A 23,963-nucleotide genomic window follows, 5' to 3' on the forward strand; every position below is an offset into this window, starting at 1 on the left:
AACCATTCCACTTCAAAGAACTTAGCCTACTGGGAACAGAGACTTAAAAAAAAGTGAAATTCAGGCATTCGTGATACCTTTGATAAGAGACAATTTTGGTCTAGTTTCAAAGCAATTTGACAAATTATTCTAATTGCATTCAGTCAAGGCAATTTAATTGTACATGTAGGAATGACATACAGACGTAACACACTGCAGCACTAGTCATAGTCAATGCTGAGTACATCAGCCCTTTAGCTCCCAAGATCTGCTTGTTAATTCCCCCCTCTACCTACGTCACACACTTGCTTGTAAATTAATAGTGAGAATTTGGTGTTAAAAAGCTTCCACCTGATAAATTTGAATACTCCCATTACCTGTTTGCTGGATAATGTATGGAAATTATAAGGAGAAGTTTCATGTTAATCAATTATAGGAGTTAATGAACACAGTAATGATGAGGTTGATAGTTGTGTGCTTACAATGAATAATCAAAACATACATAAAAGATATGAAATGCATGTACATGACATGCCTTCCTAAAATATCCACATTCCAACTCCCAACTGAAAAATTAACACCAAGTGCAATTAAACCTCCCCCCCCCCCTTAGAACAAAGCATAACACAAGTAACATTTTCAACAAAGGCTTTATTACATGTTGGACATTTTACAGTCGAATTTATTAGCGTTTTCCTCCAACACGAGGGGCCTTTGTCTGAACAGGTTTGGCTGCTTTCTGCTTCTGCCTGACAGGCTGTTGTTGCTGTGCCTGTAAGAAATTGGGTTGTAAACATAAGCAGTCTGGTAGATGAGTGTGAAAAGTTCAAGTACAGTTTGTTCATTGTGAAACTTGCATGTCATAGACGATTACAATGTGTACATTAATTCCTTTACTATTATTGCTATGTTACAAAAGCTAATGTCTTTGGAATCCTGAAACATAACTTGCAGTAATAGTAGAGCAGGGTAGTTGCTAAGCACTGGCTGCCTGTGAAATTTGCTTGGTAAAGCACAACAGGCACTTTTGAGGTTATGCACTTACAAGTAATGGACATAGAACCCTATATTCTGAAACAGAGGCTTAACTAACCTAAGTATTAGTGGCACTATCACAAGTAAACTGATTGAAATAGAACAATTTTTTCAGCTTTTTTTTTTTTATTGAGACTTCTTTGTTTCTTGCATCCACCATTTTGTTCACAAGAAACTGTGTAGTACCACATTCAAAAGTGTTGCAAAAGACTGGCAATGAAACGTCATCACAAGGCCAGGTCTCTCTTTGAGCTGCCTCGCTTTCAATTTCAGCTAGCAGCTTCACTGCTTAGTTACAACCCTGGCTAGAGAAAAGCCACTTAACTGTTTAAACCGTAAGAGTGACCAACATCTTATTTCTCCCAATAATAACACTTCTGAATTATTCACCAAGACTATGAGGATAATGGAAATGACTGCCCATCTAAGAGGCTTTGATTGTTGAACCAATTCTTCTTATCAGTACCAAAGGACATTTACAGGGCTCAACACTAACTTTTCAACCTACTAGCCAAGTGGCTAATGACAACTTAGATGTTATGACAATTTCAGTTTGTTCACCAGCCAAACTGGCTGATGGAAATTGAAAACCACCAGTTTGAGCTAACCATTGAGCTCTATCCATTGAGCTAACCGCCTCCCAGTTAGCTCAATGGATAGAGCACTGCACTGTTAAGCAGGAGGTCGAGGATTCAAGCCCCAGCCGGACCAACACTCAGGGTCTTAAAGTAATTGAGTAGAATATGCTACCTTTCTTTTACATCAAGAAATGGTTAGATATTCTAGTCTTCTCGGATAGGGATGGATAAATGGAGGTCCCATCTCCTGCAGAGTTAGGGGCAGGAGACGTTAATTTCCCATGCACGAGATTACTGTGTGATGGATGTCCTCCCCTGGGGTGGGATGGGTGGGTTAATACAGCAGGTCCACATCAGCTAAGCTGCCAATTAATCAACCTGCTTAATCAACCTACTTAATCAATCTGCTTAACACATTGACACTTACGTGTAACACGTGCCGACGAAAAGTCAAAATTTTGGAGAAACCAAGAAGGCAAACACAATGCGCAGTAAATTTTTAAAAATCAGCTTTTCCAAAAAAAAGCTCCAGTGAAAGAGGACTAATTAAAGAACTTATTTCCGGCGAAAAAAGCGATAGGTGCATATTACGTTTTAACTCAAAAATCAAGATGAAAGATAAAAATCGCTAAATATTTTCGCATGTGTGAAAATAGGCATGTGGATCATATTTCAAAAGGGAATATGCAAATTTGTCCATGAGTGAAGAGATCTCAAGTTTCATGGAATCTGTCAATAGGAAGCAAGACTAAAATGGCCAAGAAATATTTCGGGACGTCAGATTTATTCAAAACAGTTTTTGATTTACTGTAATAAGCGAAAAACGTATGAATTTCTTACGTGTAAAAAGCCCATGCGGTAAAATTCATCATGCTTGGATCGTTGTTTACTTGCCTTCGTGGCCAGAAATTGCGCAGCGTTATGGTGAAAATTCTGAAAAAACTTCGATTTGAGGCAAAATCTTCTATTAAACTATACTTTTTGAACACCTTGTTACTCAAATATAATATTTACCGGGCCATTGAATCGTCAAATTGTCGCCAGGCCCTGCTTGAAGTCCGAAAGTTTGGTTTTCACTTTACGTCCATAATTCGCATCGCCTTAGAGAATCGTAATGTCGTTGACTTGAGAGCTTATTCTGTCACTTTTAAGACCTGGATATCCATTCTTTTCCAAGTAGAGTATTCTATAGCATTGTTACTTTACATTCTGAATTCCACAAGGTCTAACTCGATCGCAAATGAATGAAAAATCCGACCTGAAAATTTTGAGGGTCGGCCGCGTGGACGCCATATTTTCAAATTTGATCATTTAGTGAAGACGCATAGAGTAAAGCCCCTCTAGTACCCCCTAAAGTCGAAAAAATATATGCGCAAACAACGGATTCTGATTGGCTTATTGATCTCCAAACTATAGAGGAAGTTTGGGGACAAAACTCCACTTAGTATGGGAGGTAGGGGGAAAGCATTCTCGCGCGAGGCGATCGCGAAGTTCGGGCGGTTGAGGTGTCAATGGGACAAATAAATAAATACTAAAAATACTAAACTGAGTTTCTACTAGTCTGTGGCTAGTTGGCTACCATTTGTGTCTAGCCCTGATCTATACAGAAGGGTATGAATAATATAGATGCTGATGCTGGGGTGTAAAAGGCTGGTGTCACACATACCTTGAGAGTTTTCTTTTGTTGCTCTTTAGCCCTTGATTTCTCCTTTGCAGCCCTTTGGGAAAAAAATATAAGAATATTCTTTAAATTTGTAAAATAATACAAACTACTTAAATGTAGTTATGGTTACCTGTCCAGATCACTATTCTCAGAGTTTAGATGAGTTTCAAATCAGAGATTCTCCGTGAGAATCTCAAACAATGTAGGTAAATCTAATCATCATGGAATTGCCTGGACAACAAGGCTGCACTTTGATGTAGGTTCATGATTCTAAAGCAGTAATGACAAAGTGTCCTTTGTTTTAGAGAGTTCAGAGAAAAACCAGAACATCTCCTGTTCTTAAAAAAAAAATCTTCAATGCCTGCAAAGAATGCACTATTCAGATCCTCACAAGGAAAGACAACAAAGTCATCACCAGGTTCAACAATTTCTCTACAGCTTTTTAAACAAAAACTTAGACAGGCCTCAAGGACATTAGATCGCATTCAATTCGAAAAGGAGGCCTGTGTGATAACATCAAAGCAAACGGATTTTTTATACTTTTAAGTCCTTGAAATTTCTTTACTTTTTCCTTAGAATTGTCCATATATTTAAGTAGTTCCTTTTTAGTTCCTGGCAGGTCCACACCAGCCTTTGGGTTGCCACAAACCGACCTGCCTTAACAAAAATTATATGTATGTATGTATGTATGTATGTACCCTTCCTTCAATCAGCAAACAATGGAAATTACTTTGGCAAGTTCTTGCCACTTCTCCCCAAATTTTATGTGTTCTTTCCAGATTTGAAAGAATTATATTTAACCAAAACAAGCTGTGTATTGAACTACAGTATATGGTTACAATAAAAGAAACTGCAAAAAGAAAAGGTCCAGTCTTTTGTGTTTAATAGTCAACCAAACGGACAAAATCCACTGAATAGTAGGAACTTTACTGGACTAAATTTACCCTTAAAACCAACCTGATGGCTTGTTCACGCTGGGCTTTTCTGACTTCAGGTTTCTGGTTCCGCTTGGCCAAGATGTTCTCAAGAGTTGCCCCCTGGACTGAACGCTGGAACTTGACATTACGTCTGGTTCTCTTTTTGGAGACCTCCTCTGTCGTACCCTTCTTATGCTTTCGCCTATAAAGCACAGTCCACGTAATCTTACGGGGATTGCGGCGCATTAACAAGGCTCGCTCGCATTTCTTGTTAAGGAAGTTGAAGACCTTAAAGTAAAACAGAACAAATCTTGCTTAAGTGACCATTAGCAGGGTTCCAATAACTTTTTCCATAAGCTGCTACCAATGAAGTAATACATATTATTAAAAACTAGATCATTGGATAATGCAATTCAAGACTTTCTTTTTATTGGCTTAGCCATTATGGTATATTAGCCAATATACCATAATCTACAAATATAGTTAGCATACACGTCAGCTTAAAATCAAAAGGGAGCTAAAAAATCCTGTTTCTTCTTACAAAATAATAATTTTTTGGAGGTGTTTTTAATAAAACACTTATTCCACTCACGCTTGTTGGATATGAGATGATTATAGCCAACTCAGTGCTACGTGCCTCGTTGGCTATCTATCATCTCATATCCAACGTGCGCTCGTGGAATAATTGTTAATTATACCACAATTGCCCGTAATTCTGCCATCTGACTGGCCAATTTACCATTGTCGATAAGAGTACAGACAATTCTGCTGACATCAACATCATAAAAAACAAGTTGATAGTGGTTTAACATGCAGGATTGTACTTTTATCTCCAACAACATTCATCATTGCAGTGGCAAAAATTTGTTGCAGACTCACAAGGCACAGCCTCATGAGTCTAAAACATTTTTATTGTTTTAAACAGCTCTTCAAAACTTCACAAGAAAGGCTCGCATCTTCTTTTTAATTTACTTTCTTTAACAACACAACTAAAGGACTCTCACCACACCACTGTCTGACACAGAATGGAGAGTAAGAAAGGTAGCCACTCCGATTGCAGCATTTGGAACAAAATGTTATTAGATTAGCACCTGCTATGAGTTCTACTTCTTTTTGTCACAAATGCAACCATTTAATTTACATGTAGCTCTATATTCTGTAGTTGCTCCATAGAAATAACATTAAAAGCTAGAAGTACAGAGACACACTCAACTGTTGGAAAATCTTCTCTAACATGCAAGAAAACAGACTAAAGAAACTTTGAATCGAATATACTCGTGAGTGTACTTCCTCGATGCAGTTACACTTCTGAATCATTTATGCGAAAATCTGACCATTATCTACTATACTTGTAATATATGACTTTATGACAGAACATACCTTTCCATCCAGCCTGATATACCTCTTGCCATGGCCAGGGTAGATCTTGTACCCACTGTAGTTGCACAACTCGAGCCTAGGAAGTAGGACCAAATTTCATATTTTAAGTCAAAATGAAGAATCATTTCAGCATATATTAAGCCAAAAAGATGTACCATCTGTTAGGCTATGATTACTAGATGAACATTATTGTAAAATAATAACCATATAGGACGCTATCAATCAGACACAAGTAGTATTCCTAGTATGATAGTATAACAAAGAAAACAAGCAAAATATCACAAGTCAGTGGTTATAATTTCAATTTTATCCACAGAATTGAAACTAAGATACTTTTAGTAGCTTCGTATGGTTGATTTATGTTCTCATATAGTAGATAAATGTCCGGATGGCAGAGGATTTTGAAGATTACTTACTTCATCGTTAAACGATGATTATTTTGGTGGAAGAGAAGGAATTAAGGTGCGCATGAGCACTAAGACACTTCTGTGAGGCGAAGAGCATTATGGGAATCTCAATAGGGCGGCTTTGTAGACGATCAATTAGCGAACATTCTTAACGCGATTTTATAGAAGATACATGGATAAGAGTATGGAAGGTCAAGGTAGCAGTAAAGCTAAACCAAGAGAGGCTAAAGAAAGTGAGAAGTCACAGGTTAAAGCCACTTCGAAAATGCAAGAACATTCTTTTTTAACAGACAGAACGGACGTGAAACAAATGGAGAAAGGACTGTTAGATCTTATGCATGATTTCAATCACGGCAAACTTTATGCGTTTGGTAGGGACTGTACAATCGAGAAGATGGATAAAGTACGCGAACTTCAGGAACATTTGGCTCAACTTCACTTTGAACTTGATAATATGACAGAGGGATTTGGAGATGAAGAGGAGCCAAGAAGCGGCGGCAATCTAGAGAAATTAATGAAGAATTTAGAGACTCTAAGTTCGACCGTTCAGAGCTTGCATCAAGAAAGCTCTTCTTGATATGAACTGGAGAATTAGGTGTATCATTAAAGACACAGTGAGAGCACAAATTGGAGTGCTTCTTAGTACGTGCACAAAAGTGCACTTAGTAATAATAACATTATTTTGTTTGGTTGTTGGGCTTTCGATCTACCCTGCGAGCAGAGCCTTTTTAAGCTCCTCGGAGGGTTAAAAAGAAGAAAAGAAGAAGAAAAGGCGCTGATCACAGAGTACTTTTGATCTGAACTTTCTTTTCAATATCTACTCCCATCTGCGTTGACAAGATATTCTTAAGGGGGTTCACAATCTATTTTCAAATTACAGTTTTCAAAGAAACAACAAAGGCCAATTTTTGGGCAAATTTTAAACCTTTACCATTGATTTAGGGTGATAAATTTATGTAATCAAGTAGATACCAAAATTGGGTGTACGAGACCCTGTTTGTCAGAGGGACTAGGATTTTTCACTAAAAATATAGGTAGAAGGTAATGAATTGCATTTAAAAAGAATGTTGTGGTGATGAATATTTAGGTACTATAGCCAAGAACAGTAGTAATTTATACAGTATCTTGTCATTTGATATTGTAATAAATAATGTTACTTTGTATGGATTTTTTCAGTCATTTCCTCTCCTTTTCCTGCTGGGTAAAGCCTTACTGACATTGTAACTTAAATTATTGATAGAGCTTATTCCAGTTTCTGTTTTAACACTTCATACTCTAATTAAGTGCTCTTTAGTTGGTGATCATTTCCTTTATTCTCCTGACCTTAATGTGTGATTCAGGGCTGATATTGTAAGGAAAAATTAGATGTTGGTCACTTATTGGGGTCAGAGGATTAAGGTACTGTGTCATGGCAAATACAAGTGGAGATCAGGACATACATGGAACCACAAAATTATGAACGATAACTACTGTCAGCTTCATTTGCTCTCCAAAAAACAACAGGTTTGGGGAAAAACAATTCTCTGAGTTTGAAATTCTTCTTAAATATCTTTTGGTTCAATGTATATATGAAGTTCATATATTTTGAAGTGCGGTATTAGATACGTATGATGCATGATCCTTGCAGTAGAGAGCGCTATTTATGCAATAGCGAAAATCAAACCTGAAAAAAAATCAGGCCTGTACGGGATTCGAACCACTGACCTCTGCGATATTAGTGCAGCGCTCTACCAATTGAGCTGACAAGCCAACTGGGAGCAGGCAGTTGGCTTGTTAGCTCAATTGGTAGGGCTCTGCACTAGTATCGCAGAGGTCAGTGGTTCGAATCCCATACAGGCCTGATTTTTTTCAGGTCTGATTTTCGCTATTGCATAAATAGCGCTCTCTACTGCGAGGATCATGCATCAAACGTAAATATCTTTTATTTAATGATTTAAAACTGGTACAGTCACATGCTAAATCACTAATAATAAACTCTTGTATAGAAAAATTGGTGATAGCTTCAAATGGTCTCTAAGAAGCTCTTAGATTAATTTTTATTTCTATGAACTAAAAACCTAACTAGGGGCCTAGCCAGCCTGTAGGTCTAGTCCTATTTCTTCCACCTGCTTGAGTTTTACAATATGACTCTTGCAAACATTGAAATAAAAGTTGAACTTTCTTAGGCTATGCCCCTGCTAACCTAACATTTACCCACAATGCACCTTATTAGAAAAAGTCAAATGCTAACAAAGAAATAGGTAATGAGAAAAGACACGACCCCTAATTCAGAATAATCTTCCCCTCATCTTTACTTTTTCCATAAATAAAGAAAATACTCTGACTGAAAAATACTGTACAACTTCAACACAACAAATGGCTATTATCATAATCACTTTGCATTTCTCTGCTAGTTTGGAACATTAAACTCCCATCAATAATGTGATGGAATTGTATTGCTTGCTTGTCTCATCGCATTGCATTCAAATTGCGACGATAGTTCTTATAATGATTAATATATAGATTTAGCCAAGCCTAAAAGCGGAGCTCCCAAGTTCGTAATGTTAATGATAACATAAAAGAGGTGCATTTGCCAAGACTCGCCTGAGACACCCCTCCCTTCATTTTGATAGTCTCCCCCACCCTACCTGTGCATTCTGAAGGCCCGTACGTACACACGCTCAGTCAGTCACGTGACAACCAAATTAAAAGAGGTTGACCATATTCCAGGGGTATGGGGCTCTGCCCCATGCGCTTTGTGCGCATGGGAGCCCCGCTACAGATTTATAAAAATGAAAGATAGGATTTTGTTTGTTCAATGCTTTTCTTACCAAATTAAAATAAGAAAATGAAAAAATGTGTACCCCCCTCCTTTTTATTTAGTCCATTTTGGAAAAAAAAGTCAATTATGATGCAAAGAAATCAAAGTTACTCAATGCATATCATAAAAAATTAATTCTTTATGTACACAAGATCACTTATTGAAGAGATGCTTAAAAAATCCCTAATGACCCCAGAGAGATTCTTTCACATTTTTTTTTTTAATCTATTGCATGTAAAACTGAGAATTAAAATTTACAGCTAGTCATAAAGGGTTTTGTTCCAAGCACCAAACTGTTACAGTAATTATTAGAAAGTACTTTTGGTGACATGGTCTCTTCTTTCTAATGACATCCCTTCAGAGGAGTGGCAAGATATAAAAATACACCTCTTTGTCCCTTTATCCCCACAATCTAATAATCAATCCTCCCCACTGCTTGCCATATATTTCCTTTTTAATTAAACAGCAGAATTTGGTCCTATATCAAGAAAACACCCTCTTGCTGATAAGCTTGTCAGTTCTCACAACCTTTCAGTGATGCAGCAAAAGTAAGCCAGGTTAGTAAGTAATTGGCAGCCTGTGCAGACAAAATCTCTATTCTTTCTGGCTTTCTAGTAGGTAAACTTTGCAACCCAAGTATTGTTGCTGGGTTGATAGCAAGTCAAGGTGACTGAGAGTTCAGACATTGTGTCTGTCTTACAAAAAGTCTGTAGTTTCAATCCACCTTCAGTGAACATCAACATACTATCAGTGTCTTTTGACAAGTTTTGTGTCCTATTACTTAAATTGGTTTGTACAGCAATGTTGAAACATATTTCTCCCTAAAGCGATGTGTTCCACTTAATGTCATAACACCATCCTAGAAAAGAGAATAAGACTCTTTTAGTTCAATATCCAGCAAATGTAGTTAAAATTTAAATGATTAAAATAGGTTGTAGCTATCTATCATGGAGGAGTCACTTGTGGTGAGGTATAATAATTTCTCTCACAGTGTAGGAACTTGTATCAATCACAACATTTCAACTGCATATTACTAAGCTAGCAGTATGTAATTGAAAAATCACAATCCACATTTATTAGAAGAGATAAAGTACAAATTAGAGTTTCATTTTCACCCCATTGCAGGTTAGAACTACTTTCAATTGTTCTTTTGTCTTCAGAATGTTTATTCTACTTTACGTTAGTAAATAATTGTTTACCTCTCTGCATTGGCCAAATTACTACCACTGTATAATGTTAACGTAACCTGGAGTACTGGACACCTTGTATCAAGCAGACTTTAGAGAGAGTGCTGCCATTGTCAGTTTAAGGAGTGATTAAGAAGTAATTTCTTCTCACAATGTCAACACACCATCAAAGAGACAGGTGAGGAGAATTAGAAATTTATCAGCGAGGATATCATTTGATTTGACACTGAATTCCCCTAATCTAAGAAACATATTAATTAAGGAAGACTTTGGGGAGAATTGCTCTGGAGATATCAGGAGAGAAAAGGTTTAAAACTGAGTCTGAAAATCTCCAGCATAAAGTTTTAAAGGAAAACTGAGAATAAAAAGTATATTAAGATACATACACACATTAAAACAAACACACACACACACACACACACACACAAACACACACACACACCTATATATATTACCACAGACAATTATGAACATACCTTGATAGAGAGTGCATATAAGTGATTTAGTGACACATGATTTGGTTCTGGCAAAAGGGAAGGATCATTGTGATCCACTACATCTTTGTTGAGTATTACATGGAGAAGGTGAGGTGGAAGAACTGGAGGTACACTGGAGTGCATGCCATCTTGCACAATAACTGGGTTGTGATGCGATGGGATTAGTTGGCCGTAGGAACCAGGAGGAGATCCTGATACTGATTCTAAAAGAAAAAAATTAAATTTACCTTAGATAAAAAAAATTCTTTCTTGACATAAAAACATAATGATGATACAGGCGACAAATAATCAGTTTCAGTCCAAAAGAGGAAGAATTCAAACATGATTACTTCTTTGGCTCCAACGAGTGACCAACACAGAATTTCTCCTTACATTATCAACACAATATCAAGCAGCCGAGTGGTGAGAATAGAAAAAAATGTCAATTAGGGGATGATTAGTCGATCAAATGCCAAATTCTCCCAACTTACCCCAACTTACATTATAAAAGACCTTCTGACAGGGTGCGCGGGTGCACAATTCGGTCAAGGCTGCTAGCGTTGTGGCTTTCTTATTCAAAGTGAAAAAAAGGAATGTTTATTCTTGGCATTTACAGGACGAATGGGTCGTCAGATATTAAGACTTTCGTAAATAGTGGTGGAATAAGAAAACACGGCTTCCATCGACAGTAACTTTTACTGGCAAACTCAAATTATGGGGCGATCTTGAGTGTTTTCGTTGAGCTCTTTCAATCGCTTTGACGAACAGAGAATTGCTTCAAAATAGGTTCTAAAGTTCAGTCAATAAGATAAAAATCATTCAAAGTAAAATCTAGAGGTCATTTAGCCATTACAGGAGGAATTTCAAATTGATATTACAAGAAAAGGTATGATTTATGAGGAGAACCCAATGTTTATTTTAACAGGGAGTGGGATACAAAATATTTTGTTTGACGCAAGATTATGCAATTCCGCATGATTAACTTTTTCTCCTGCACAATTCGCCTCCAAAAAACTGCACAATTTTCATTTTTTTCCTGCACCCTATCAGAGGGCCAGTCATAAGATCTGTATGATAGGCAGTATATATATCTTATTAACCAAGCGCGAGGGCCGTACTTGGAGAATATTGGCCCAAGGTCTTGACAGTACAGACCGAGCGCAGCGAGGTCCGTACAAAAAAGACCGAGGGCCGATGTTCTTCCAGTATGGTCCTGAGCAAGCTTGGTTAATAAGAGATTTATTATACGATTGAAGTTCAAAGGGATACAAGTGCGGTGTCATTCAGAACCATTCGGGACAGTGCCCGGTCCAATACTTAGAGAATATTGACCGGCAATAGCGCATTTTGATTGGTTGATTTTAGTTATTGGCCCTCTGACTGCCCGAGTCGTGTAATAAAGAGAATTATCACTGAGATCTTGGGAGTGAAAGTATTACTCACTGATTGATCCAGCTGAACCGATACTTGCACTGGCATCAGACTCCAGAGCTTGAAACACTTCAAAGTCAGACTTCTTAACATTGATCACGTTGTTTCTACCTCCAAAATTGTCATTTGTGGTTGGCTAGTAAAATGAAAAATTAAAACAAGAAGATCCTAGTTTTATTTTAGTTTCTGAATTATCATTATTAATAACAGATACTGATTGTTTTCCTTTTCAGGCAGTAATCAGTAAAAATTACCACTGTGACAGTTCTTGCAGCTTAATGATCTGGTGCTGAAATTACATTCTACTTTTTTCTTTCCTTTGCCACCATTACTTCCCTGAAGGTCTCCCCCTCACATGTAATTTTCACTCTCCCATATTGAATTTTGAGAGATTTTCCCTCATTTTCCCTACAATGGCACTTTAAACTTTATACCGATGAGAGAGACTTCACACTCAGCCTCGTTCTTGCCGCATAATTTCAGCACCAAATCACTGAATGGCAAGAACTTTGAAGAGGCTTATTGGAAAGACAATTGCTCTTTAAAGTTCTACAAGTTGGAAAATTTATTTTCGCTGACACGCTTAGAATAAGGGCGAACACTATTGATCAAAACTACATAAAGCCTAACTTGAACTCCTACTGGACAATGTGAATAGCCAATTGGTGTGTCTTTCTTGTGACCAAAACCAAGTTATTCCTTGGAGCGGGTCACCAAAATTTTAGGACTCTCAAAAATGCATGCAACCCCAATTTGGTCAAACAGTTTGGTCTTATGACCATAAATAAATAATCCTAGTGCTGCTATCCACCCTGATAAGATCATTTTGCCTCATCAAATATACACTTACAGCATTTGGGTCATGGATCCAGCGGCCATCCACACAAAACTTGTACTCGTGCTCCCCCTCGGGCAGTTCAAGTATGGCTGAGAATTCTCCTTGGCTACAAAGAGAGACAGAGATATCTTCACTAAATAAATTTACTCATTGAAGGCGTACATAACAAGGCCTGGTCAGGAGTCAAAAGGAAAAAAAATCACTAGCTAGCAAAGGAAATCTGCTCACAAATCAACCAAAGTGAATAGTTTGAAATCAAAGGATGGTTACATGTATATTTGGAAAAAAAAAGTCTAGCATCTACTGTTGACAATCTAAATAGTTACTACTCAGACTTGATATTTACTGACCTAAGATTCATTGGAATTCTTGTTTTCCAATCATTAAAACTTCCAGAGAGTAAGACTTCTCTGCCACCATGTTCCCAACCAAACACTGTTGGCACAGTCCTCTTTAGCGGAGGCTCTGGTTCCATGAGGTCATCATCGAAATCAAACTCACTTTGATCATCAAAATCTGACTCTTTTGCTAAAATAAAATCACAGACAAATTGAACTTTTTCAGTAAAAGATAAAAAAGAAAGCTACCACTCCACATATAAAACCCATTCTCTTTGTCACCAAGGATGATCCTCTCCAAGAGTTTTCGCTGAACAGTTGTCGCAACCGGAAATTGTGTGTGACATAAGTTGTCGTTGTGTTTGACAATCACGTGCCCCGCGCACGTGATAAAAAGGAACTTTGAACTGTCAAAAAAGTAAGAGTTGTTGTGTTAGAAAAAAGTGCAAGTGGTTGTAAGAGAGAAAGGTTATTAAAAACTGAGTATACAAAAAACATTGTGAGTTTCCTTTGTCGAGGCAAACGAAATTCCCAACACAGTTGTTTCAGCCAATTACTGGTCTCTTCAAATTAATTTTCCCTTACTGCAGATACTTTGGATTTCACAAATAAAAAATCCCTATTACATGTACATGAAAATGAAAGTTTCTTCCATCACTGGGGATTAAAGTTGAACCTCCATGAGAGGATACCTCAGAAAAGCATAATTACCCTGTGACTGTAAGCAGGCAACAGGCAGTATTGACTTGTAGACAGTTCCATCCCAAGCATGGTGTCTCGTCCGTGTTTGACCGTGACAATTCGCGGTTAATAACTTCATGATTTAGTACAAGGGTAACCTGCATGATTATATTAAATGAAGATATTCCCTTGTTGTACACGGTTTAACCTTTCTAACTCCCAAAAGTGACCGAGACAGAAATTCTAGACTATATCAATACAATTCCAAGCAGATTAGTGATTAGAATAGAGAAAAAGATCACTGAGATCATTAGTTGATCCAATACCAAATTCTCCCGAGTAACATGAAAATTGTATGGAAACAGTAAGAATTACTAATGAGATCTTTGGAATGAAAGGGTTAAGCTACTAGCTACAGTGTACAGACACACACCTGATGAAACCATTTTTGCTTCCTGTCCACTGGGGAACATCTTCTTGCCAGTTTCAAATTCTAATGTAGAATCTGAAGTGTGCACATCCTTATGTTTTCCTAAACCAGTGTTTCCCATTCTCCGAGTATGTTTTGTTTACTCCTCGTTAGTTCTTTAACATTTATGAGCTACGAGAGAAATGATAACATATTAATTACTTTTACTAGTTTGAGCTGTTTCTGTTCCCAAGATCACAAATAAAGGACATCCGATAAGTGATTTTGAATGCTGTAATAAATTAACGAGTGAGAGTAAGTTGAAAGACTGCTCGAGTCCCTTATTAACTAGTGCGAAACACTGGATCAAGTAAATTCTTTGTGGGGCGATCCAATGTTAAACAATATCTAGCGCTGTTAAATCAAATCAAAGCGTTTACGCCTTCTCAACTGAAGGAAAAGTTTGATTTGGGTTGATCAATTTCTTCCCGACTTTCTGCAACTGAATGACGTGTATTTCGCAGGCATACGCCGAATATCTGGGTAAATGTTGTCTTAGATGCTCCTTTTTACGTACCTAACTCAAGCCTCCAAGCGCAATGATACCAGCCAGCCGATCAAAAGCGTGTTGGTTTGAAATTATACTCTATTTACAGCCTCAAATTGCTTGCAACGTTCGATTGAAGGTGTATTTTTCAAATCAAGCCTGTAAGCATGATGGGATAGAAGAGTGTCCAGTCTTTCAAATGGTGTCTCGTCCGTGTTTGACCGTGACAATTCGGAGTTAGTTACTTTGTTATTTTTAAAGGCTGTTGTGATGTGATGTCCACATGATGTTTTTCCACTAAGGCGTGATCAACATTTCACTTTTGTATCATAACGTTATGACGCGATTCTACTGCTGACGAGTTTTCCCCCAAAATATTTTCAAGATTTTCAAAATCGTAATATTTCGTGGACAGCGATCGAACAATAATATCAAATTGGTTTCCTATGAAATCACCACAAAATCACCCTCAGATGTGTTAGATATTTTTTTCAAGAAGTACTCACTTCCATGACATTCCGCACGTAATCCAGGCCTTCTTCCACCAGTTCTCTTTGTTTAAAGATGCTTATTTTGCGAAATATTTGTTAATTCACTCTTGAGTCCGTACTTTACCCTTTGCCTACCGTCTTAAACAGGTACATAAAACTCTCATGGACAGCCAGAAGTGTATCGTGATCCTCCAGACACTTGACGACCCTGCGACTATCCGGTGATCCGACGACTAACTATCAAAAATACTCGCTGGTGATTGGTCAGTTTTCATAAAAGCAGTACATGGTTTTTACACTTTGGACTAGCTCGGCGTTTTTTTTTTTTTTTTTTTTTTTACCTTAGATGTTTATGGGACATTCCCATGAGTCTCGAGTCCAAGATAGCTCTATGGCACGTTCGTTGTGGTAGAATTTTACTTTCAATCTGAATAACATAATTATCTCAGGGCCCTTAATCAAACGCAAGATAAAATGATCAATTGTTTGTTTGTTCATTTATTTATTTATTTATTTATTTATCACCTCCTCTACTTCGAAGAACCGCGATGTTCGCGCTTCACGTGTAAGTGCGTGTTGTGATCACATGTAGAGCTTTTGTGGAGCGCACACTAAGCTTCAATGCAGAAGCAAATATTGCTGAATTTCGCTATCGATGCATTGTTATCTCAAGAAATATAACAAAACGGCTGAGGAATTCGATATCCGATATACAATTCTCTTGCTGATGTGTTTCATCGTTCAAGGTGAGGTTTTTGGGGGTTATTCGTTATTTGGGTTATTTACTCATTTGTGCCTCACGTGGCTCGCAATAAAATTTATTAAAAACCGAAAGTCTTGATCAAAACTATGATGCTTTTGTTTACCCGAATTGTAGTATTAAATGCTAGATTAGTACAGACTACACGATGGTAAGCATGTACATCAAGCATACAAAAGATTTATCATAAATATTGCCATTTTTGGGGTCAGAAAAATGCACTGTCTGATCAGTGTCGGCCAGGTCTGGCTGGGTTCCAGACATACCCCTCCGCTGGTTTTTAAAAATTTTTGTCTGACACAAAAACTCTTGCAACGATAGGGTTGCACGTTACTATTGGCTATACGTTACTTGGCTTAGTTAGACTATAGAGAAAAACATATTCCTCCCGTCTCATAGGAAATTCCTAAATCAGCTTCTGCTGTTTCCCGGCGGCAGATTGTTGTGTTAACTGCCATGTTGTATCCATAAGCGATCTCCTAGCAAGTGATTGATAAGTTAAACCGGCGACACACTTGGCGATCGGCGAAAAATGCCAGGTGTGCCAAGTGTGTGCTATTATATCTGGCATGCCAGATGAAGGTGATTTTCGCCGGCGATCAAATTCGTTGCGATCGGTCTATAAAATCGCCAATTGCGTCAGCGACTTTACAAGTTGATTGGATTGTTGATACCAAGAAAATTAACTCATTACGTACATTAATAAGATGTGCCTATATGTTAACGTAAGACCCAACCAGCTTAGAAAAATATCTTGGTATACCAGAATAGATTTTTCTTAATGCTTTCCTTCTGGACAGGCTTAATTACAGTTCAGATGTATAGTCTGGGAAATTGTCCCACAGTAAGACTGATAGTGTACAAATCTAATCATGCAACAATAGAGGCACCCTTGGGTCATATAGGCGTTTACAGAAAATCTACACTCACTGAGGTATCACATCCGATGGCATCAATAGGCCTTGGAAAAAAAAAACTTATGACCGAGCTATGCAACCCATTTGCGCTACATACTTGCGCCAGACTTATTTTAAAGAACACGTTTTTTCCATTTTGAAAGAGATATTCTTTTCGTCAGAAAAAGCTTTAGAAGTGTCAAGTACGGTATAGACCGTAAAAACTTAATAATTCACCAAGAAATTGTTCTCTTTTCAGTTTCTCATCACTGTTAATCTAAAGATAGCCAAAATCACCTTTTAGATAATTGGACGCCCTGGTGAGCTTTAAATTTCTAATTAACCACTTTTGCCTGGCCGGTAAAGGGAGTCTCTGTCAGCGGAAAACCACGACCGCTGTTTATCATTCAACCGTTCTTTCACTTCTACTCGCCTCCACTGACTGAGATAAATTGGTTTTATCAATTGAGTTTATAATGTAGATACTCTTTACGGTGATCAATTTACATGATTAACTTAATCGATAAAACCCTATTTTCCTGTAATACCCCGAACGACGAAGCACCCCAGTTTCTTTGAAAATTTACCCCCTTTATCCAATGACCGAGAGCCTGAAACATAATTGAACAGGTTGCATTTGGCTTAAGGGTTCACACACATTTTAGAATTATAATGATCATTAAACCTCATTTCTATTTCTCTTCTTTTTTTTTTCCTTTTAATGGCTATAGCTGTTCCATGCGACGAGCCACCCTTATGTCACTGGTGGAATGTCTTCTAAGGAGTGCAGATTTTAATTCTCTTTTCTACACCTGCAGTTTTTTTTCTCTTTATGGTGGTATTTCTATTAATATCTATATTACTGATGGCCATGCATTTCTATCTGTAAGTCGATACTACACGCTGGAAAGTGTTAAGAATGAAAAAGTGGAACTGCATCCACCGTATTTTTCTTTACTTCTTTCTAAGCGCCATTGTTCAAGGTACGTTTTCTTATGAAGAATAATTATTGCACTGAAATGACCAGGTCTTTTTCGGTAAAAGTATCAGGACCTTCGTGTCTTTAGGAAAGAAGTAATTCTCTAAGATCCCACAAATACGTGCTCACAAGCTTTTGAAAAGCTGGTGAAGAAAATGGAGCAATGATTTCGTTGGTCCACATACTGGTCCGGTGTCAACCTTTGAGAGAGGCGCAACAAATTTAAAAATGGTTTAGATCGAGTAATGTCGCTTCGATTTTACATTTTTAAACATGAGATTTCCGTTTTTTAAACATAGAGATAGAAGATTTTTAAGTACAACACTGCATGTGGAATAAAACTGGCATCTTTACTCCCACAGGACGCGACTCCAAAACGAAGAACTTTTACACTTCACGCGCAAAAGGGAATGACAACTGGTCGTGTGACCAAACAGAACCATGTCAAACCATTTGGAGGGCAGTATCCCTAGCTTCAGATGGGGATGTAGTTTACTTGGATGGCACCGGCACTGGAAAAAATCCATACAGCTGTCACTCAACACAAAATCTGGGAGTTTACATCAATAAAAGGCTTGCCTTGATAGGAACTGGACCCATGCTTCCTCAGATACGATGCTCTGAGGGAACAAGTTTGACATTCAATGGTTCCGGAAACGCCTCGCAAATGAATGTTACATTATCAGGACTACTCGTAAGTGACAGTTTGGTATACTTCCATGACTTGTCCGTTAACATTTATGGATGCCAATTCATCGGTAGCAAACACGGTGTGAAGTTTGTGATGAGCAACAGAGAGGTGTCTGATATTGTTATTACCGATTCAAACTTTTTCGGTAACAAGGAATGTATCTCAGTTTTTGTCACGGGTTCAAGGATTGGATCTCCAATTATAAAACAAAACTTGATTCTAAAGAATTCTTCTATGTCCGGGAACATCATTGCCGACGGAGGAAATTTCATTTCCCTCACAGAGTCTCCTGATAACAACAAGACTGTAAATTGTTTTATTGCTATGGAAACTGTAACGTTTTCCGGCAACACATACAACTCAAGAGGTCTCGTTTACCTCCAGTTCAAAAATGGCGACCAGTACTTTAGAAACCATAAGGTAATATCCATGAACAACAGGCCATCATCAAATAAGGAAGTATTGTTGGATCTTCAGAGGAACAGTGAGTTTATCTTCGAGTGCCAAAATGTTACTATTTCAATCAACTCAAGCAACTTTATATCTCAGAATGCTAGAACATTAAACGTGTCGGCAACCAACATTTTATTGCAAATCTCTAATTCACGTTTCAGCGTTCACCGATTGGCAAGATATGGAGGAGTTGTATCCTTAAGGGGATCTAGCGAATGTGAGTTGAAAATATCAAACTCGTCGTTTATCAACAATACCGTCATTTTAGATAATGGCGGAGCTATCGAAGCTGAATGCACAAAGGTCAGGTGTACTTTAACCAGTAGTACCTTCACAGATAACACGGCTGTGAATGGAAATGGTGGAGCAGTAAAACTCCGTGTTTTCTCCTCTAGTTTCAATTATTTAAGAAAAGAGAATGACAATAAAGACAATGATTTGGTGGTTTTAGTTAGAAATGTGACATTCAACAATTGCAGTGCGCTCTCTGGCGGAGCGTTAAGCATTGTCCACGAAAGAAGACATCATGGTGTTGTAAGTATTAGCAACTGTCTCTTCATATCTAATGGGGCTCTTGCTGGGAAAGAACCCTTAAGTGGTTATGGTGGAGCCATCCAGGTCAGGCCAGCTACTGATGATAAATTAAAAGAAAAACACAGCAATATCAATGTCATAATCGGGGGATCAATATTTACCAACAACACCGCAGTTATAGCAGGTGGTGCCATTTATGTAAAAGTGACCGATCAAAGTAACGTTATTATTGAGAAATCAGAAATAGAATGGAGTAGTGGTTTGTTTGGCGGATGTACCATTGTTGGACCCACCTCATCCTTAAAAATACTTGACTGTACTTTTGCAAATAACTTAGCCAATGCCTTAGCGATATTTCACAATGTGAAAAACGTTGAAATCATAGATTCGTCTTTTGTTGGTAATTATCCTTTAAGTGGATCATTTGGAGGGGCCCTTGTTATTTCGGATAGCAAGAAATGCGAACAGGAACAATTACAACAGGGATCATATGCGATCATCCAGAACACGACATTTAAAAGTAATATAGCAGTGAATAGTGGTGGTGCTGTGTATTTGGCCAACTGCAAGACAAACATTCGGAATTGTCAGTTTTTTAACAATTTCGCCCCACGCTACGGTGCTCATGTATATGCGCTAAAAACAAACAGTTTGGCGATACTAGACAGCATCTATATGCAAACCAGAAACAAACCGCGATTAATCAATGGAAAAAATTACTCTGACCATTCTTCACTTATTGACATAGTTGATATAGAAACACTTGTTGTGTATAACACAACAGTGGAGGTCAAGGCATATAGTCGTGATAAAGCTTTGATGATGGTGACAAGCATCGTTGGTAAGGTGGATCTTGGTAACGAAAACTTTGCAGCAGAGTTTACTTGTCCTGTTGGAAGTGAAATCAAAATTAATTGTATGCCTGGTATCTTAAACACTCCAGACCGACCTTGTAAATCTCATCGTAATGGCGGCGGAGTCTCTGGTATTCAATTAAGATGCTCTGTTTGTGAGGGAAATTCCTACAGCCTGGAACGTGGTCGAGCCAAAGGAACCCAGTTGGTGTCACCAGTCCAGTGTCACCCTTGTCCATTTGGTGCAGATTGCACTAAGAATATAGTTGCCAAACGTGACTTTTGGGGTTTCAAAGAACAGCAAAACTCCTCGCTGCTAAGGTTCACCATGTGTCCTATGGGATATTGCAGCCAACCAAAGGAAGCAGACTTTCCTGAGTTTAACAGCTGCCAAGGAAACCGGTCTGGCAAATTGTGTGGAGAGTGTAAAGACAATTATGTGGAGACACTTTACTCTACACAGTGTATACCATCACATTGGTGTAATGATTACTGGTTCTGGCCCGTGGCGTTGATTTATGTTTTTGTTATGGCATTGTACCTAACATTTAGACCTCCTGTGGTACCTTGGATCAAGCGTCAGATCTTGTGGTTCAAGCAGAATGAGCCAGTGGGCCAGGATGTCAACTTTGAGAAAGGTTATATGAAGATTCTTTTCTACTTCTATCAAGCAGCAAATCTTGTTCTTATCTCTGGCTCGTCCCAGTTGGCTATCAAAGATAAAATCGTTCAACCACTACTTGGCGCATTCAACTTCAGATCCGGTTTTCTTCAGGAATTCAATTGTCCCTTTACTGGTCTCACGGTGGTAACCGAGCAGTTATTCTTAGCATCTCACGTTGTTTGCACGTTGCTAGTAATATGTGCTTTGTACGGTGTACTTTGTGGTTTTCAGAGGTTTCGAGGCAAAGGGAATCCATCTCCAGGTCCATATGTAGGCGGCATCTTACAAACTACTTTGCTGGGATATACAGTCATAGCCACCAAAAGCTTCAGTTTGTTGCGTTGTGTTGATATTGGTGGGGAAAGACGTTTGTTTTTTGATAGTAACATTGTTTGTTTTCAATGGTGGCAATACCTCTTGATGGGATTTGCTTGTGGTCACATTGTACCGTTTTTGTTCGTCCTCCTTTGGGGCTCTTGTAAACTATATGATAAGACTATCTCTGCGAATAATTTCCTCGTGGCTTGTTTTTTTCCATTGCCACTTATAGTCTACTGGTCTTATGGTTTCTTGCACGGTAAATTGAGAGGGGCAGTCACAGAAAACGCACCACCGAGCACGGATTTGAAAAGGTATTTGGAAATAGTTCTCTATGATTCCTTCAAAAGGCTTGAAAAAGGAAGTGAACTATCCCTTTGTTGGGAAAGTGTCATGATTGGCCGTCGACTGATCCTTGCTGCACTGAAGTCATTCGTCAGCGACCCATTGCCTCGAGTCGTCATTATGAATTTATTATGTGTTTTGTTTCTTATTCACCACACTTTGACTCTGCCATTTCGTGATGATATTGCCAATATAATTGAGACCATTTCACTGGCATCTATTGTTGTTTTGGGATCTGCGAACGTGTTCTTTGCTTCGTTCGTGTCGTTAGGTGTTTCAATCGACAACAAGGCCTTGAGACACTGGTGGAATGTCTTGCAAATTATAGAGCTCGTAATTCTCAGCCTAGTACCTATATGTTTTTTGTTAGTACTGGTCGTGGCTTTTGTCTCTCTGTGGTTCCGGATAATCGTTGTGGGTTTTCGTGCTTTGTTCAAAGTCTTGAACTCCTTTAGTGCACGTTCCAAGAGCCAGACGGAAGAGAGAAGATCGCTGATAGGTCTATAATATGGGAGCTAGATGATGTCCAAACTATTGTGCAGGCTGCTCGCGAGGAAAAGAACCCATCCGTATTGTTCAATTCCATTAGGAAAGCAGCAAAGAAGCAAATAAACAAGCCATACTTAATGTCCGCCTGGAAAACCTTTACGTTTAATTTAGAGCAAGTCTTCTTCCTTTCGATTTTAGGCTGGGCGTATGAACACTTAAAGAGGGAAAACTTTTTATCAGAGCTGACATTTTTTTGCATTTGAAATACGACAACACTCTTCTTGCAAATACACAAAGGCTCCACTAGTATTATGGTTACTGGTCAAGTCGCCCGGAGGTCATGTCGTCGGGAACCTGAGTCATTTCGCCCGAGATTTTAGTCATGTCAACCGAAGAAAAAGTCAAGTCGCCTGAAAAAGCAAATACTCAAAAGCTCAGACTTACAGACTGTAAATAGGCAATAAAGTTGAGAAATTTTTATCACTAAGGCACTCTTTGTTTCCCACAAAACCATTATCAGAATAGAAATGTGTACCGCTGTCAACTCTAAAAGGCTTTGTTCGTTTCTAGCAACAAAATAAAGCGCTGCTCGTTTGGTATTTACTCGTTTCGTACCCAGGACGTTTCGTAACCTTGAGAAACTTTACCTTGGTTTCTTAACACCATGAAGACTTTGACTACATAGAAAACGATCATATGGCCAGAATTGAAATATGTTTGAGTGACGATTCTAAAAGCGTTGCCACGGTTCGTTTTTAATAACAAACAAACGCTTCGGCTGACATGACCCAGGTTCCGTGCAATATGGTTAATTCCGATGTTACCACGGCAACTGTTATCTTTAACTATATATTTATAGGGTGTTTTGAAATGGTACTGGCATATGTAAGTGCTTCTGTGGCATTAAAATTTACGCAGTGTAATGACGATTAAGATTTAAAGATAGAATGTTAGTAGTGTATTGTTGAGTGTGAATTAAAGAATTAAATATGTTATCATAGACCACAGGCAGCCCATGCGTAATGTGTGTGATTTGAGGCTTTAAAGGCCATTAACGGGAATAAATTTTAAGCGTAGTCGTGTGCCGTAAAAAAAAAATTAAAAAGTAGAAAAAATAAAAAGGATAATAAAAGTAAAAACATGCTCAGTCTCCTTACAGTGTCCCCTCCAGAAACCTGCTCAGTCTCCTTACCCTTATTAACGCTACCTTGTCGACTTTCTTTGTGCCGCGTGTCGTGCTGTTATATGTGATATATGCTAACTTTCAGCCTCACTCCAAATCAATAGCCTGTATAAAGTCGCTTCCTACCCCACTAATTTCCCTTCTCTACCCGGAAAAGTCATGAGTCCCAGGCTCTAGAATGCTTTTTGTCCCAACTGCAATGCTAACGCAGGCTCAAGGCACAATATCCCTGACTTTCGTTTCAAAACCTATGGAGTTGAGCCGAGAGTGAAACACTGGGTCTTCTTATTGCTTTATTCTGTCTGGAAAGTGTAAAGGATGACCCCGATTATTCGCCGTATTTTTCTTTACTTCTTACTATGTATCATTACCAAAGGTACGTTTTAGCAAGTCAGGTAATTACATTTTATGCATAGAAATGGTGGCGTTGCTAAGTAAGACGTAAAGACCCATGAATACAAAGCACGGAATTGCTGTCTTATTTTCAGACAGGAATATGGACGCCACAAAATTTAAACTCGAGAGCGCCAAACGAAAGTTTTTGAACGAGTAACGATTTCCACCCTGTCAATTTTAAACCCCATGAAGTCATCCATGCCTGTGCCTGTATCACGGTCAAAAGGCCCTTGTTATAACCTAA

At 38.3% G+C, this 23,963-nt stretch overlaps 4 protein-coding genes across 6 annotated transcripts; 2 read left to right on the plus strand and 2 right to left on the minus strand.

Annotated features, from left to right (window-relative positions):
- Positions 1-610: 610 nt before the first annotated feature.
- LOC111325765 (large ribosomal subunit protein eL24) lies at positions 611-6,047 on the minus strand. The gene is made up of 5 exons (XM_022929643.2): positions 5,969-6,047; positions 5,553-5,628; positions 4,213-4,460; positions 3,259-3,310; positions 611-751 (listed from the first exon to the last, which is right to left on the minus strand). The coding sequence occupies exons 1-5, from the start codon at positions 5,971-5,973 to the stop codon at positions 665-667; spliced, it is 468 nt and encodes a 155-aa protein (XP_022785378.1). The 5' UTR covers positions 5,974-6,047; the 3' UTR covers positions 611-664.
- Positions 6,048-6,053: 6 nt separating this feature from the next.
- Positions 6,054-7,120, plus strand: LOC111325766 (coiled-coil domain-containing protein 28B). The gene has a single exon (XM_022929644.2). It carries the CDS (start codon positions 6,132-6,134, stop codon positions 6,534-6,536), a length of 405 nt encoding a protein of 134 aa, XP_022785379.1. The 5' UTR covers positions 6,054-6,131; the 3' UTR covers positions 6,537-7,120.
- An 844-nt stretch (positions 7,121-7,964) lies between these two features.
- LOC111325834 (5'-AMP-activated protein kinase subunit beta-2) lies at positions 7,965-15,312 on the minus strand. 3 transcript variants are annotated; one of them, XM_022929749.2, is made up of 7 exons: positions 15,173-15,312; positions 14,144-14,311; positions 13,042-13,219; positions 12,704-12,797; positions 11,866-11,989; positions 10,423-10,646; positions 7,965-9,618 (listed from the first exon to the last, which is right to left on the minus strand). In XM_022929749.2, exons 2-7 carry the CDS (start codon positions 14,259-14,261, stop codon positions 9,541-9,543), a joined length of 816 nt encoding a protein of 271 aa, XP_022785484.1. In that variant the 5' UTR covers positions 14,262-14,311; positions 15,173-15,312; the 3' UTR covers positions 7,965-9,540. The 3 variants fall into 3 exon arrangements, with proteins under 3 accessions (XP_022785484.1, XP_022785483.1, XP_088585826.1); XM_022929748.2 differs by lacking the exon at positions 15,173-15,312 and adding an exon at positions 14,697-15,026; XM_088729700.1 differs by lacking the exon at positions 15,173-15,312 and adding an exon at positions 13,741-13,868 and having other exon boundaries at positions 14,144-14,286.
- Positions 15,313-15,465: 153 nt separating this feature from the next.
- LOC111325754 (uncharacterized) lies at positions 15,466-23,283 on the plus strand. The gene is made up of 3 exons (XM_022929623.2): positions 15,466-15,903; positions 17,545-17,796; positions 18,155-23,283. The coding sequence occupies exons 2-3, from the start codon at positions 17,733-17,735 to the stop codon at positions 22,156-22,158; spliced, it is 4,068 nt and encodes a 1,355-aa protein (XP_022785358.2). The 5' UTR covers positions 15,466-15,903; positions 17,545-17,732; the 3' UTR covers positions 22,159-23,283.
- The last annotated feature ends 680 nt before the right edge of the window (positions 23,284-23,963 follow it).

Source organism: Stylophora pistillata, chromosome 8 (assembly GCF_964205215.1).
Source record: "Stylophora pistillata chromosome 8, jaStyPist1.2, whole genome shotgun sequence".
NCBI classification, from domain to species: domain Eukaryota; kingdom Metazoa; phylum Cnidaria; class Anthozoa; order Scleractinia; family Pocilloporidae; genus Stylophora; species Stylophora pistillata.

Coding starts and splice junctions, on each gene's coding strand:
- LOC111325765 (XM_022929643.2), bottom strand. Junction 3,311..4,212: donor CAGCGTGAACAAGCCATCAG/GTTGGTTTTAAG, acceptor TTTTTCCCAAAG/GGCTGCAAAGGAGAAATCAA. Junction 752..3,258: donor AACAAAAGAAAACTCTCAAG/GTATGTGTGACA, acceptor AATTTCTTACAG/GCACAGCAACAACAGCCTGT.
- LOC111325766 (XM_022929644.2), top strand. CDS start 6,132: ATGGATAAGAGTATGGAAGGTCAAGGTAGCAGTAAAGCTAAACCAAGA.
- LOC111325834 (XM_022929749.2), bottom strand. CDS start 14,261: ATGGGAAACACTGGTTTAGGAAAACATAAGGATGTGCACACTTCAGAT. Junction 12,798..13,041: donor AGAATTCCAATGAATCTTAG/GTCAGTAAATAT, acceptor CTCTCTTTGTAG/CCAAGGAGAATTCTCAGCCA. Junction 11,990..12,703: donor GGATCCATGACCCAAATGCT/GTAAGTGTATAT, acceptor TCATTTTACTAG/CCAACCACAAATGACAATTT.
- LOC111325754 (XM_022929623.2), top strand. CDS start 17,733: ATGAAAAAGTGGAACTGCATCCACCGTATTTTTCTTTACTTCTTTCTA. Junction 17,797..18,154: donor TCTAAGCGCCATTGTTCAAG/GTACGTTTTCTT, acceptor TTACTCCCACAG/GACGCGACTCCAAAACGAAG.